Below are 14,778 nucleotides of genomic sequence, written 5' to 3' on the forward strand. Positions count from 1 at the left end.
TCAGCTTTAATCACAGGACTCGACCTCTCATTTGTCTTGGTTTGCTGACAAAGAAAGTTTGTTTTAAAACAAAAATGGAGAACCATAATGTGCAGTAAAGGCAAAACATTCCTCACAGTAAGAGGATCCTGGGTTTAAAGTAACCTGAGGTAGTTTCTCCCTGGACTCATGTTCACTCTGCGGGATCTGGTTTCTTAGGCCATCTATAAACATTACAGGTTAATGCATGTTTAAGAGTAAATGACTGCTACAAATGACTTTCAATATATATATATATTGAAACTTTCCATATCACATCTGAAAACATAAGTACAGCACAGATGGCCACTTTCTTCTGAAAATCAATCATTTCACACGTACAAATTAGTCTTGCAGACAAATGCGTTTATTTTTTCCCCCACCTTCAATTAAATATGGAAAAATGCAAGAAAAAAAAAAAAGGAAATAGGCAACCAATCACTAAAGGAAACTTGGTATATGAGCATTTCCATTGTAACACTAGAATGTGTTCTCTATGTACATGTCTATGCTGGCTGCTTTTGTTTACTAAAATAATATTTACAGTTTGTAGACACGGACATATCTCTTCGAACTCGTTGAATACAAATATAATTTGTATTATTGTATACTAACTAAAAGGTTTGCACTAGCAGTGGCATGGACAGCACTGTCTATTTCTCTTATGGGTGATATTGGACACTTAAGAGACACGTGGAATGCAAAACACAAAGCGTACCTTCCTGTGAGATACGAAGGAATCGGTTTTACGACAGACTCATATTTTCATCTATTGTGGCATTCTTTAATTTTTTTAGTATGGCAAACCTTTGAGAGACTAAAGCACACCAGTGTCACACGTAAGGATGAAAACAAAAAACCTCAAATGGTAAAATCCAATGGGAGAGGACACAAAAAAAACAGATCCACATAAGTGGTTGATGAGGACTGAGAAATGTTCCCAGGTGTTGATTTTTCTGCGCCTGTCTAGATGCCGTGTGACGGTAAACGCGTTGATGGTTGCGGAGTCTGCGCGTCGGACACAGATCTCAGTCCACCTCCATCTCTTTTGTGCCCGGCTTCGTCTGCTGGCTCCCCTTTGCTTCCCTCTTTCCTTCCGCTCCTCCCTGCTTAGCCGTCGGGCCGTTGTGAGCTCCGCTGGTTTGGTCGTTCACCTCGGGGGCCTCCTCCACTGTGGGCTTTGGCCTGTTGATCACTGGATTACATATGTCCTCCAGCTCCTGGAGAAGAAGCAAGCAAAGGAGAATCAGAAGATGTCATTCTCACTAAAGGAAGAAGATTATTAGATCTTAAAAAGCGGATCACACACCTGGATTTTAGCGATCATGTCTGCTACTTTGACAACTGGGTCTTGAGTTAAAGCAAGTTTACTCTGCGCATTCATCTTGCTGTTCATCCAGCCCATGCTTTCAGTCACACACTTCTCCACAGTGCTCATTTCCTCTGCACTCAAATGAAGGAATCGCTCGTCCTGGGAAAGAGTTTTTGACGAAGAAAACCTTTAGCAGGTCTAAAATGTATCTCTTTTAAAACAAAGTCATCCTATTATATTTTTCCCATAACAAAATACACTTTAAACTATATAAGCTAAAATACGAAAATAATTTAAACACTTAGAATACAAGATCAAGGATATAAACATAGTAAGACACCATCAACATATTCTCTCAGTAAAATATAAAAATAAATGGTTATTTTGTCACATACCTCAAGTATCAGTTACAGACTGTATTTCTTATAAGTGTCAAGTCATCTATGTGTACATGTCTTATCACGCTTCCTGTTCGCATAACACAGTATTTGTAACGCACTGCACAAAACATGCAGTTCCAAACACAAATCCTACTTCTGTCTTTTTCCTGTAAAGGAGTAATGGAAGAACATCACAGTCAGAAGAGGGCTTACCTTCTGTTTGTAGGAATCTACAAACTTCATGTAGAGTTGCAGTTTCTTTCCCAGTTCCTCAAATGCTCTCGGCCTGTCCTCATGCTCCCTGTGCCGGTCCTGAATGGGCTGGCCCAACCTCTGGAGAATAAAAAAAAATTTGCGTTAACATTGAAAGCTACTACCACTTTAAAATATTCTTACATCTTTACTCTTTATTCAACGTAACTTTTAGAAAGTTCCAAATCACAGCATAAATTACAATCTATAAGATTATATAATGAATGAATGAAACATGAACATAAAGCAACAATTCTGGGTAAAGTGCCACTGAGATTTATAAAATCAAAGGTTTATTTAAGCAAGTAATCATTAAGGAAAATATGCGTGCTAAGTAGTAGCTGTGGCTCAGGAGATATAGCAGGTCATCTACTAATCATAAGGCTGGTGGTTGTATGAATGGGTGAATGAGACATGTTGTATGAGCGAGTGCTCAAGCAGAGTAGCAAAGCGCTATATTAGAACCGGTTTATTTACTTATGTAACAAAATGGAAAATTTACATCGAATCAAATTACTAAAAGTTAGCATTTGGGGCATAAATATTTTTTTGTATGCAGTAGTCTGCAAAATCTTTCTTGTAATAAATGTAAACATACCATAAGTGCATCTAGCTTCTCCTCATAGACTTGTTTGGGTTGGTCTTCCCCATCCTCATAGAGCCACTTCTCTGTGTCCTCCAGCATCAGCGTCAGCCGGTTGCTGTCCTGTTATTAACAAACATGAAATGTTTATACAGATCAGTTCTTCATACATCGTCTCAGATATAATAGTCGTTTACCGCTATAATAGATGCAAAAAGTACTACTTACCCCCTCAGTGATGTACTTTTCATAAATCCCACAAAGTTTGTCCCGCAGATCATACACATACTCCTCCACAGCATTCTTTGCGTCGTTCAGCTCTTTCACAAGTTTGTCCTGGATAATCATCTGACGCTATGATGAAAAAATTAAAATGAATGAATAAAAATAAAAAAAAGTTACGGATGATTCAACCAAGGCGTGCCATACGATATTACAGTATGACATTTCTGAATAAAACCTGTGCTTGTCCTGATTTCTGCCATAAATATATTACAACAGTAGATGTTCATACATAGATATAAAATTCCTTGTATCAGAGCATGACTCGGCTTTTTCTAAAGGCCACCTGCAACACTCACCTCATACTCCACAAAGTTAGAAAGGACGTCACTGTCAAGCTGTCGAATGTTGTTGATCACAATGGGAAGATCGATACTCTTCACCTTGACTTTGGGCTTGCTTCCTCCTGCTGCTGGGTCCTGCTTCTCACCAGCTGCTCCCTCCTAAATTTGGAAACCAGAGAACACAATGAGGCCTTTTTGGATTTCCAAACATGGGGCACCTTGCCAAAATAATCATCTATTTTTTTTTTTTAGACTAATTAATACTGCATGAGTCCATCTAATTGTAGCACAGATGCATCAATGAGCAGCGCTGACATGAATTCAGCAGCTCGCATACAGAATCTGTGACAATACATGAATTACTTAATACTTAATTTAATTGAAAGCATGTCTCAACAATATCAGTATCAGGGTTCTGCTTGTCTTATTATCAATACAGTCTGATATGAGCAAGAACAAACAAGAAAAACATGCAGTTTTAAAGCATCCTTAAATCGCAGCCTGACTAACCTTACTGCTGGAACTGGCATCCTCATTCTGCGGCTCCCCTTGGGTTTGGCCTTCCTGATCCACCTGCATTTTGATCTGAGACACATACATAATTATTTTAACGAAGATTTAAGTCAGGTGTCACAGCATTAGATATTTTTCATTGCATATAAAAGATCAATTAATGATAGTATCTTTCAAAAAACTACAAAAAAGCTGATTTTTAAGTGGCGGAAATCCACTGATAAACAATAAGGAACATAAATTTTATGAGAATAGTACCCATTCTATCCAATAGCTGTTGTGCTTTAACTCTGAACGGCTCAAAGAAACTGACCAGCTGACATCTGTGGCATCACAAGAGTGACTGTGGCAACAATAATCCTACCTGCTCCTCTGCTCTGCTCTCATTCTGCACCACTGGCTCTGTATCAGTTTGCATGTCCTCGCCCTCTCCTTTCTGCTTCTCAATCAGAGAAGCGCCGGACACGCTGAAGATGCCGTGGATGTTGACGCGCACTTTGACTTTCACTTTAGAGCTGTCACCATCTGGCTGGGGAACCACATTCTGTACTGAAAAAAAGCCTGGAAGCAGATGGAAAGAAAAGGAGCGGCTTCTTTAATAGGACCTCAACATGTTCTTGTGACAGGAAACTGGCAGTTGCATAGAAAAAAAAAAAAAGATATCCCACTTGAGAAAACACACCCACCCACCACATGGTGATACACATACAGTACAGATAATTATGATGTTCGGCTGAGTCACACGAGAACCTGCTTCCCTTACTCCTAATTGCCATCCAATTTGTTGGGCCAGCTACTTAGCGCACCTACATTAGCCGCCTCTTTCTGCATACTTGTGCAGCTGGTTAAAGGAACCTGATACATGCATACATGCAATGTCTATGTAAAACCAAGTAAGGACCGATCACTTTGATGCTAATAGAGCAGAATTAGCACCATTACCTATCCTGTGGTCGGAGTAGGGCAGTTCTTGAGGGTTGCTGTAAAAGGCTTCAAGGTCGAAGGGTTCCCTCTTGTGGAAGGTAATCACTTTGGAAAAAGGAGCAGCATGATTCTTACTGAACACCTCGCACTCTCTGTAGCACAAATTAGCCAAAAAAAAAAGCAAAGTCAGGCAATGGAAAGTAATCACAGTCAGCAGATACTGTGTCCTAGAGCTGACTCGTCTATTTGGAGGAGCAAAAAGCAGTAAGTATACATACAGTAGCCTCCATAATGTTTGAGACAAAGACACAGTTTTTGTGTTTTGTACACCACCACAGTGGATTGTAAATCAGTCAATATGTAATTGAAGTGCAGACTTTTAGTCTTTAGTAATGAAAAAGGTCACTAGATTAATGCCCATATAATCAACTCTTATCTAGACCTCTTAGGTATTTATTATATTTTCGATTAAAGTACTGTGCAAAAGTCTTGAGCTACCCCTCATGTTTTTAAAAGTGGTCTTAAGCAATAGTTCTTCAGGCTTTCTGAAGGTCTTTCAAAGTTCTTCTTTGGACACTGGCTGCTTTTTCCCTCAATTTCAGTTCAGTCACTGACAATTTTCAGAATGTTTTTATTTACTGAACCAGTTACACTGACCTATGAATCACTCTAGCATGAAAACACCACCTAACTCAGGTGACGAATCGATGCTGTATCTACACATAACAGACAACTTAGCAAAGGACCAGTTTTAAATGGTATTTTTAGGCACTTTGTTACCATCAGAATGGTGTGCAGGGTGTCCTTAAAAAAAATCTGAGAATAAAGTGACAAGTGGAGCGCAGGAGAAAAAGGTGACAGGCCTAAAAACCATCTACAGAAGAGGAAAAGTCATGTCCTTTCCAAGTCCCCTCATCTTTACTGAAATGAACTAAACTGCTGAACCTATTTCCATTTTTTTCACCTTCACCTTGCATTTATATTTTTTTTACAAAATATAAAGAATTGAAAGTTAAAGATTGAATTGAAAGCGGTTCAAGATTTTTGCACAGTACTGTAGGTTAGGACTACCCTATAAACAGGGTAGAAATACATATATTTATGTATACATAAACCAGTTTTTGTCCTCCAGACACATAATCACAAAAAACACTGTCTCTTGTAGAGTGGTGCTATCTTTACCCCAATCCATCCTCTGTGGGTGATTTCCAGCGCATAGTAATCGGGAAAGGAACCACATCAGTGATAGAGAATTCCCGAACCTTAAATGCTGGTGACAAAATTGCGCACTACACAGACACATACGCACAAGCAAAACCACAAAGACGAACACATATTTACTCCATTTTATCACTACTATTTTTTTTCATATTACATTGGAAAGAAATACTGGGTGTTAATATCTGAGGATCTTCCAACCTGCAGTGCACAGCCTCTTGCTACAGCTTCGTCTGCATTGAGTGTGGTGCTGATGTCTTTGCAGAAGAACTTGGCGATCCTCTCTTTGATAGCCGGGATCCTTGTGGCTCCTCCAACTATCTCCACTGCACAGATATCATCCCGACTCAACTCTGCCAGACAAAACATACACATTCCTGAGCAGATTCTTCCTTTGTTTAACATTAATATCAATTAATGAATTAATAACTCTAAGGGGCGTACTTGATTGTTCAAGGGCCGATTTCAATGGAATCTCAACTCTCATGAGATACTGAGCACACATCTCTTCAAAGTGTAACCTGGAGGATTTAAACATTGGAAAAAAACAATTTAGATATCCACATTAAGTGTGCTTATTGAGATGAAAAAAAACAACAACAAATAGGTTTTTACCTGTTCATCCTGCTGGAAACATCAATGTCATTCATGAAGCACTCTATGTTTAGAGGCAGGTCGGAGGAGTTGGCACTCATGAGCTTCTTCAGTTTCTCGCACTCCTGGTATAGCCGCAGCACAGCCCTCGGGTTGTCCCTCACGTTGAGCTTGTACTTGCCCTTAAACTCCTCGCAGAAGTAATCTACCAATGCCTCATCAAAATTACGCCCTCCAAGGTATGGATCAAATGCTGTGGCAAGAACCTGACGCACCAGATTGATACGGAGTTTAGAATTTAAGAACAAAAGAGCAGATGCAGCTGGAGGACAAGAAGGAAGGCAAAAGGCTAACCTTGAGTTTGCCTTTGTGGAAGGCAGTGATAGACACCTGGAATGACGAATGCCCCATGTCCACAAATACCACGTTTCTCGGCCTCTCTTCTGGTGTAGGAAGGTCTTGCTTGTAGATCCCATAAGCCAAAGCCACTGTTCATAGACAAGACATTTATTTTCAACCCTTACGTTCCATGTTTGACTATGGCCACTTCATAAAGTTACTAATGTATCCAAGAACACCGACCTGCAGTGGTGTCATTAATTAGCCGCAAGCAATTCAGCCCTGCAATCTGAGTTGCATCGAACACCGACCGCCTTTCAGCATCTGTGAAAAAACTTGGGACCTGTAAAGCAGAGTACAAATCTTAATGTTCTCCTCAAAACCGCGTTCTGAATTAAACCGACAAGTCTTGTGCACCGTTTTCATCACTCACAGAGATGACACAATCCACCACCGGCTTCTTCAGGGCGCTCTCTGACGTCTCCTTCAGCTTGGTGAGCAGCATCCCCGTGATCTGCTCAACTGTGAACACTTTATCCTCGTCCAAGTAACGCACCTAGGAACACTCAAGCATTTAGGGAGACCCGAAGCAAATTAAAAACCAAAAGGGTGAAGGTGATCGGTTGCTTGGAAGTTGATGGAAAAAGCAAAGATGGGGGGAAAAAAATGGGAAGTGGTGAAAAAGATGTAAAGTACTTTACCTTAATTCCAGTGGTTCCATTGGCCAGCTTATGCAAGCTGTAAGGCAGTTTAGGTCTTTCTGCTTGGATAAATGGGTCATCGAATGCTCTGCCGTGGAACTTTTTGAAGCCATGGACTGTATTTTTGAAGTTTGTTATAATCTGAAAGAAAGGAAATACTTAGCAAAGATTAAAAAAAGACAACTGTTTGAAGATGTAATGTGTCTGCCAAAAATAAAATTTCATGGATGATCTTACTTGACTTTTGGCTGCATTTCCAATCATGCGATTTTTGGAGGCCAAAGACACACAGGCCCTTAATGGGAAACAAACAGAAGTAATCCTGTTAACAGATGTGGCGTACGAAGAAGAACTGCAATTTCGATGGCTGCCAACTGAAATGTTGAGCATTGCCATGAGGGATAGTTCACGGGGGAGAGTGTCTGAACAAGAACTACAAACTAGGGCAGTGAGACATAGCAGATCACCTTGAAAATTAAGCTTTTTCTATCCAAAATAAAGAGAGAAAAAACAGGAAAATCGTTGTGTTTAATGACAAAGACCAACGCTTCTCCTCACACAAGGATTCATTTCACATTGGCTAGCAGTGACAAGTCACTCCCTAGCTTCACCTTGCCACAGAAAAATATCCTCATGCACTTAAAGGTGCAATGCTCCTCTCAGTCTCCTTTCCACGGATGCTGCAGCAAATTCAGTTTACAGAAACGGAGACCCACTTGGAGATGATTTGTTTCAGTCCGCCAAGTTGATTCCTTACATTCACCCTGGGATTTAATCCTCTGTCACTTCTGATCAAGCACTTGCATGCGTTAAAGATGCAGTTTGTAGACGGGCCTTAACTGACGCATTATCGTTATACCATGTCAAAACCTATTCGTTATCCTTTGATGTCTGTACAGTATGCAAACACTTTAAAACGCATATTAAACAAAATAACATGTACAATACAAGTAGGTTAACTGAGTCAGCTTGTCGTGCACTGCGCAGCTCGGTGGTGATAGCCAGGAGACATCTCAACTACCTACAAAAATAAACTGTTATTTAAAAAAGACCTATAATAACCTGCTGTGACGGGAAATGAACTAAGGCCGCATCACTACCGCCGCCACCATCCCTGCTGCCTTCCTGTGCATCACACCGCTCAGTCAGTGCGCCTCCAGTTGCAAACATTGCGTAACAAACTCACAGGCAGACCACACTTACACGGCGATGATGTCTGTCAATATTTCGGCTATACTTACGGCGTGCATCTGTCACTGTATTCATTGGCAATGGTTTCAATGCCACCGCTCCTGGCCACAGCGATGTAACAATTTTGGAAACCCACATCAATGCCTACCACTGACATATTGAGCGCTCTTAAATTCACCCAAGTTATCCTCCGCAAATGACCGCACTCACACCTAGGAGGAAGGGGGAAAAATAACACACAATGGCGGTCTGTTCCTAATTTTAAATTTATTTAAGCGTGTCGTCCGCTCTGAAAATATACGACACGGCTAGCCGAGCGTGCACTAACTGAATTACTAGCTGTTATGTAAGTAAAGCTGTTTATAGCAAACTCATTCAGTGTAATCCCAGAGAGCAATGATGTCCAGAGCGGATTCTCCCACTCCCAGGCAGCCCTAACATCACCCAGCGGCTCCGACTGACTGTATCTCCTCGGACCCGCCCACGTACGCCTGTGATTGGCTGCGTCACACCCAATGTCCTTACGTGATTGGTGCGGCAACCAATCGATAACAGAAAAATCTAGAACCACCTGGAAAAGGGGACCATTGAGTACGTCATCGGTAATCGGCACGGGCCTGACGTAAATTTTACCCTAAATTTAACCTGCAGGTACAGTTTCTACCTTCACATCTCACGTGCCTCAAAATCAATACGCATACAACTATAATATCTATGACTTTAACATTACTGATAGCTAGATCATATCTGATGAGATAGTGGTACGTAAGCGCTACCTGAAAGCATTGTTTGCGAGAGGTAAAGCTTAGAGTGCCCTAAGACGATATATTGCTTATACATACAAGTTTATTAAGTCGGTACAGTAATATTTACTGTTATTGCAAACATTTGTTTATAGCGACATATGACGCTGCTGTTTACGTGTCTTATCTCCATGGAAATGACAACAGAGGGTTGCACTGCGCGTAATCACATTGAATTATATTCATTTCATTCATTGGTTTTATTTCAATGCGTTTTATCTGTTTATGTTTACTTCTTTGTTTAAACAAAATATGATATACATAACTTTTCTGGCTAAGTTGTTTAGGTACCTACCATAAGATAAAATGTTCCAGATAAAAGGCCTAAATGTATATATTAATTATATTATTGGATTAAGGAATCGTGTTTAAGTTAGGTAAGCGTGTCACACAAAAGGCAATTTCCAGTAAAGATAGAATCACACATAACAGCCTTATGCCAACCGGTGCATAGTAATAAAGACATGATTTTATATCAGTAGAAAGAAAACAAAAATTAGTTTTAGGGGGTGTTTTATATTATTATACTTTACCCAATATATTATATTATTTGAATATTTTTAAACTTTGACTACAGCCTATTCAGATTTCCGCAAGTTGTTAGCAAAGCAACACAATAACGGAAAATTGCTGTCATATTGTTCTATCTATCTATCTATCTATCTATCTATCTATCTATCTATCTATCTATCTATCTATCTATCTATCTATCTCCAAAATAAATGTTTAATTGTGAGTTTTGGAGGGGTTTCATGGTGTTTAAAGTCATGGTATTAAATGGCACAACAAAACAAAAATGCACACATTCTTTAAATTCTAAGGTTTTACATAATTAAATAACATAATTAAAATATTTATAATAATAATAATAAAATCAGGTCCTTAGCCAGTTTTACAAGTACATAAATGCAACCTGAGATGAACAGCAGCACATGACATCGAAGACCTTGTTATTATTTATTTAACACTATATTCATAAAAGATAAAATATAATAATATAGCAGACTCTTAAAATGATAAAGACTAAACTAAAATGAGAATAGAGAGATTTTTTTAAAAGAAACTGTAATACCTTTCTTTTTGATTCGATCCAAATTCCTTCAGTTTTTTTTTAGGGCAAACCCATAACACGTCACTGCTGAGTGTCTCGTTCGATTTCAGCTTTATTTGAACACTTGTTCTTATTTCCCTGTTTCCTTGTTGAGGACGTGAATGTTTACTCATATTCGGACTCAGCCCGCGGCGCCCCTTGCCAGAACAGGAAGTGATAGTTTAACAGGCTGTGCTAGCCAGCTAGTTCAAGTCAAATAGGTTAGCTTGCCTTTTAACACATTGTTTACGATGGGACTGTTCGGGAAATCACAGGAGAAGCCAGCAGCTGATTTGGTAAGTACTGACTGATGGTGACCAGAACCTGTCTTTAAGAGCTGTGTGGACAAAAAGCAAAGAAAGACAGTGGCTCTAGCTATCCTTGCTAACGTTAGCTGTCACACAGCTAGGGCTTGTCCGTCCTGTATGTTGATACTTCAGGCTGATAATTAAGTAGTCAACAGCACTCTAGTTGAAAAAACAACAACAACAAGTTTGACATTAGCTTACATAGTTTTTTTTTTACACTATTCAAGATCACACGCTTGTATACGGTGTCCATTAGCCGATTTATGCTTTCTATAGTAGTGTGCCTGTTAGCATACATGCTAATATAAGTCTTCACTGTAAACAAACCATTGCTGTCCTCACTTTAGCCAACCTTATGAGCCATTACATATTAGCAGCTGTACATGGCGTCGTTGTATTGCGACACCCGTGTTAAAACGAATATTACATGTACATCCACCTGTAGCTGGCCGAGAAACAGAGACTGTGTCATGTTTTAATAAGATAATGTGCTCTTTCAGGTTAAGGAGTGGAATCATAAAATCAGGAAGGAAATGAGAGTGGTGGACAGACAAATTCGAGGTAAGACTACAGCCAGAGTTTGACACTTCCAGGACCGTTTACATTCAGTTTATATCACTTTCACCTAAATATCTGATAACCAAACTGAGGAGTTATAAATCTAGTGTAAGTACAATGTATTTGAATTGTCTGATAATTGCTGTCATTTAATTATTCATCTGGAAGGTGTAAAATAATCATTTGACTCAGTAAGTCATAAAGATACCAAATTAGCTTTTTGTATATGTAATAAATATAATCAAAGACCTGATAAATTGTGTGTTGTCTGTGTAATGAAATTGACATATTTTGGTTTCAGATATTCAAAGAGAAGAAGAAAAAGTTAAACGATCCATCAAAGACGCTGCCAAAAAGGGACAGAAAGATGTGTGCGTGGTGCTTGCGAAGGAGGTGATTCAGTCCAAACGAGCTGTCACAAAACTTCACGCTTCCAAAGCACAGATGAACTCTGTAGTTCTCAGCATGAAGAATCAGCTTGGTGAGTGTGGCAGCGCACAAGATGGGGAGGAGGGCGTACTTAGTTTGTCACTTAGAGCAGGTTTTCTAATGACATTGTGATCATCAATGCTCTTCTCTGTCACTGAGGAAATCTGTTTTGCGTGTTTTCAGCTGTGGCGCGTGTTGCTGGAGCAATGCAGAAGAGCACAGACGTCATGAAAGCCATGCACAATCTAGTCAAAATCCCAGAGATCCAGGCCACCATGAGGGAGCTGTCGAAGGAGATGACGAAGGTCACTGTTTACCATGATATTATTGTTACGTGATTGTTACACTGTGTCACTGATGTTGTCTAATATTTTAATTCTGTTTATTTTGCTTTGTTGAATTTGAGATATTATTTTAGTTACAGTTGTGTTAAATTTTTGATCAATTTAATTGTTGTGCCAAAGAAATTTCACAACTTTTCATAGTAAAGCTAAAACTTGGCATATTTACCTTTCAGGCTGGTATCATTGAGGAAATGATGGAAGATACTTTTGAGAGCATGGAAGACGGAGAGGAGATGGAGGAAGCAGCGGAGGAGGAAGTCGACAGGATCCTCTTTGATATCACAGCAGGTGACAAAAATAAAATCACAGCTCAAAGTCACATTTTTGTTTTTGTTTGTTTTGGGGTTTTTTTTAGGGAGTTTAAGTCTGAACCACAGATCAGCTATAAAGTCAAAACACTGAAAACGCTGGTTCTGCTTTCTCTTGTCAGGTGCCCTTGGCAAAGCACCGAACAAAGTCACAGATGCCCTGCCTGAAATGGAGCCCGCTGGAGCCACTGCGGCTTCAGATGAAGAGTCAGAGGAGGACATTGAAGAGATGCAGTCAAGATTGGCAGCCCTGAGGAGCTAAGGTGAACTGCCGCTGTGCTGCCTGTCGAAGTCAGGTGGCTCACTCCGTGAAGGACAGAGATCATTCTGGTGCAGAGGTTACAGTTTCGAGTATCCTCATCGCTTCTTGTTATAAATTCACATAATCATTTGGGGTTAACATTGTGCTACGACAGTCAATTTTTCGATAGTCATCTGGTTTACTCAGCCAGAAGAAAATATGTTTTTGCTTTTTGTGTATAATTATCAAGGGTAAACCCTGGGTAAGTCTTTATTATCCAAAGTCAAGCAGAAGGGTAAGAAGGTGTACATATTGTAAGTAAGAAAAGCCTGCTGTGCCTACAGTGCTTCATCATACTCTTCTTCTTCTGTCCAAAGTTATTATAGACTGGTTGTGGAAGTATTTATGATCCCAAATGCAACAGACTGAATAACTGTTGATGACAAGTCACATCAGAAATGGCCATTCAGCTGTATTTTTAATCACTTAGGATCAAATTATTATTATTTTGTTTGTTCCGTTTACCTGTAGTTAACCTACAAAATCCGAAACACTAGATGTTGGTGGATGGGGTTCACTTTTTGTTTTCTGTACAGTCCAGTCAAAATGTGTCTGTTCTTTCTGTGGCTATACACGTTACACTGATCGGAAACTCCACGCATACTACTTTACTTTTTTTTTGTTTGTTTGTTTTTTTGACATTAGCAGTCAGCTCGTTAAATGTTTGACTTCATCCCCATGATTCCCTCCTAAACAGAAACAAGCAGAGGAAATAAGTTGGGTGTTCAGAACGTATGTACTGTGGATGTACTGTGTGTATATTTTTTCTATGTCTTGGAGAAAAAAAGAAATTAACTTTTAAGAATAAAGCTGACAGTTACCAGTAACTTGTCTCTGCCTGTTTCTGCTTGCAGCACTGATCACGCTAACCTTTCTTTTTTTGTGTGTTGTTTTTTTAACATCTCAGGTCTCTTCTTGTTATAGTAGGCCTTTTGGGATATGTGAATCAGCCAATCAGCGGGTCAGAAAAAGTAGTGCACACAGTCGGTTTAATGCTGTCTGGCAGATAAAATGGCTCAACCGGCACACAAAAAAATAGCCTATATAAACAATAAAGACCTTAATGAGACTACTCCAAAGACAACAGTCTATCTAATTAAATGCAGGAGCTATGTGTCAAACTATAATAAACTAATGCCTTCTTCTTTTTTTTCTTTTTTTTTTAAAGGAGCAGAATTTTAATTTTTAGGAAGGGTTCATTTTCAATTCACCCCATTTCAAACCGGCTTTTTCTTTTTTTGTTTGTTTTTGGGGGGGTTTTGGTCCGTTTTGTTAAAATGGACAAAAGGGTCAAGTTTCTGCCAGCCACGGCCCTCCCTTGGCAGCTTTTGTTGGACGGTAACAAAACCTCGCCTGTGTGCTCTGGCTGCAGTTTGTGTGTGAAAGGCTAGACAAAGCCAAGGTACTGTTGCTCTGGTAATGCAGGTGTTCTCAGGTTTGGGACCAGGGGATGAGAATTTCGAGGATAGGCAATGTCCCTGTCCTTGAAATCACTTTTTAGTTTTTATGAGGTCATTTTAATAAGGTTTGACCTTCAGTTGTAAATGTCAACTGTGAGCAAGATTACAGTCAGTACAATCTGAAATATTTGGACTCTTGCTCGTTGTTTTAGGCCACACTAGCTACTCTGCATCTTCCTCAAATTCCCCAGTGTCACTTGATTTGTGGTCATTTGATTAATTGTAAAAATTCCCTTTAAAAATGTTACACCATAGAATAGTAGTAACATCAGAACCCTGCATCCTGAAGTGGGCCTGTGTGTAGTTTAAAGAGCATGACGTGTTAATGGGTAACAGTTGAAAACACCATGTTCTCGTTACAGTTGTTTAATACATTTCTTTAATCTTTTCTTTCAAGAGTGTTCAGGCTAAAACATTTGTTCCTATCTGCAGCTCTGAGGCAGTGTGATGGATAATACTCTCTACTATTCGGACATAAAGCAAGCAATCAAGAAGTTTACTTGTAGATAAATCGCTAATTAAAATGTTTTCGTTGCAGTAATGCATGTGTGTGTGTACCTTCATTTAAATGACCACAAAAGTATTC

At 39.5% G+C, this 14,778-nt stretch overlaps 2 protein-coding genes across 4 annotated transcripts; one reads left to right on the top strand and one right to left on the bottom strand.

Annotated features, from left to right (window-relative positions):
* Window positions 1–367: 367 nt before the first annotated feature.
* hspa4l (heat shock protein 4 like) lies at window positions 368–9,087 on the bottom strand. Of its 2 annotated transcripts, none has more exons than XM_082515558.1 (19): window positions 8,642–9,087; window positions 7,638–7,695; window positions 7,401–7,541; window positions 7,133–7,255; window positions 6,943–7,042; window positions 6,715–6,848; window positions 6,382–6,626; window positions 6,211–6,287; window positions 5,968–6,119; window positions 5,731–5,837; window positions 4,567–4,700; window positions 3,989–4,185; window positions 3,622–3,696; window positions 3,127–3,270; window positions 2,774–2,899; window positions 2,561–2,668; window positions 1,924–2,043; window positions 1,328–1,489; window positions 368–1,238 (listed from the first exon to the last, which is right to left on the bottom strand). In XM_082515558.1, the coding sequence occupies exons 1-19, from the start codon at window positions 8,746–8,748 to the stop codon at window positions 1,047–1,049; spliced, it is 2,502 nt and encodes an 833-aa protein (XP_082371684.1). In that variant the 5' UTR covers window positions 8,749–9,087; the 3' UTR covers window positions 368–1,046. The 2 variants fall into 2 exon arrangements, with proteins under 2 accessions (XP_082371684.1, XP_082371685.1); XM_082515559.1 differs by lacking the exon at window positions 8,642–9,087 and adding an exon at window positions 8,463–8,606.
* Window positions 9,088–9,162: 75 nt separating this feature from the next.
* Window positions 9,163–13,559, top strand: chmp3 (charged multivesicular body protein 3). Of its 2 annotated transcripts, none has more exons than XM_082515575.1 (6): window positions 9,163–9,242; window positions 11,293–11,353; window positions 11,652–11,831; window positions 11,963–12,084; window positions 12,297–12,411; window positions 12,554–13,559. In XM_082515575.1, exons 2-6 carry the CDS (start codon window positions 11,326–11,328, stop codon window positions 12,691–12,693), a joined length of 585 nt encoding a protein of 194 aa, XP_082371701.1. In that variant the 5' UTR covers window positions 9,163–9,242; window positions 11,293–11,325; the 3' UTR covers window positions 12,694–13,559. The 2 variants fall into 2 exon arrangements, with proteins under 2 accessions (XP_082371701.1, XP_082371700.1); XM_082515574.1 differs by lacking the exon at window positions 9,163–9,242 and adding an exon at window positions 10,585–10,780.
* The last annotated feature ends 1,219 nt before the right edge of the window (window positions 13,560–14,778 follow it).

The sequence above is a fragment of the Aulonocara stuartgranti genome (genome assembly GCF_965226115.1).
Source record: "Aulonocara stuartgranti genome assembly, chromosome: 19".
Classification (NCBI taxonomy): domain Eukaryota; kingdom Metazoa; phylum Chordata; class Actinopteri; order Cichliformes; family Cichlidae; genus Aulonocara; species Aulonocara stuartgranti.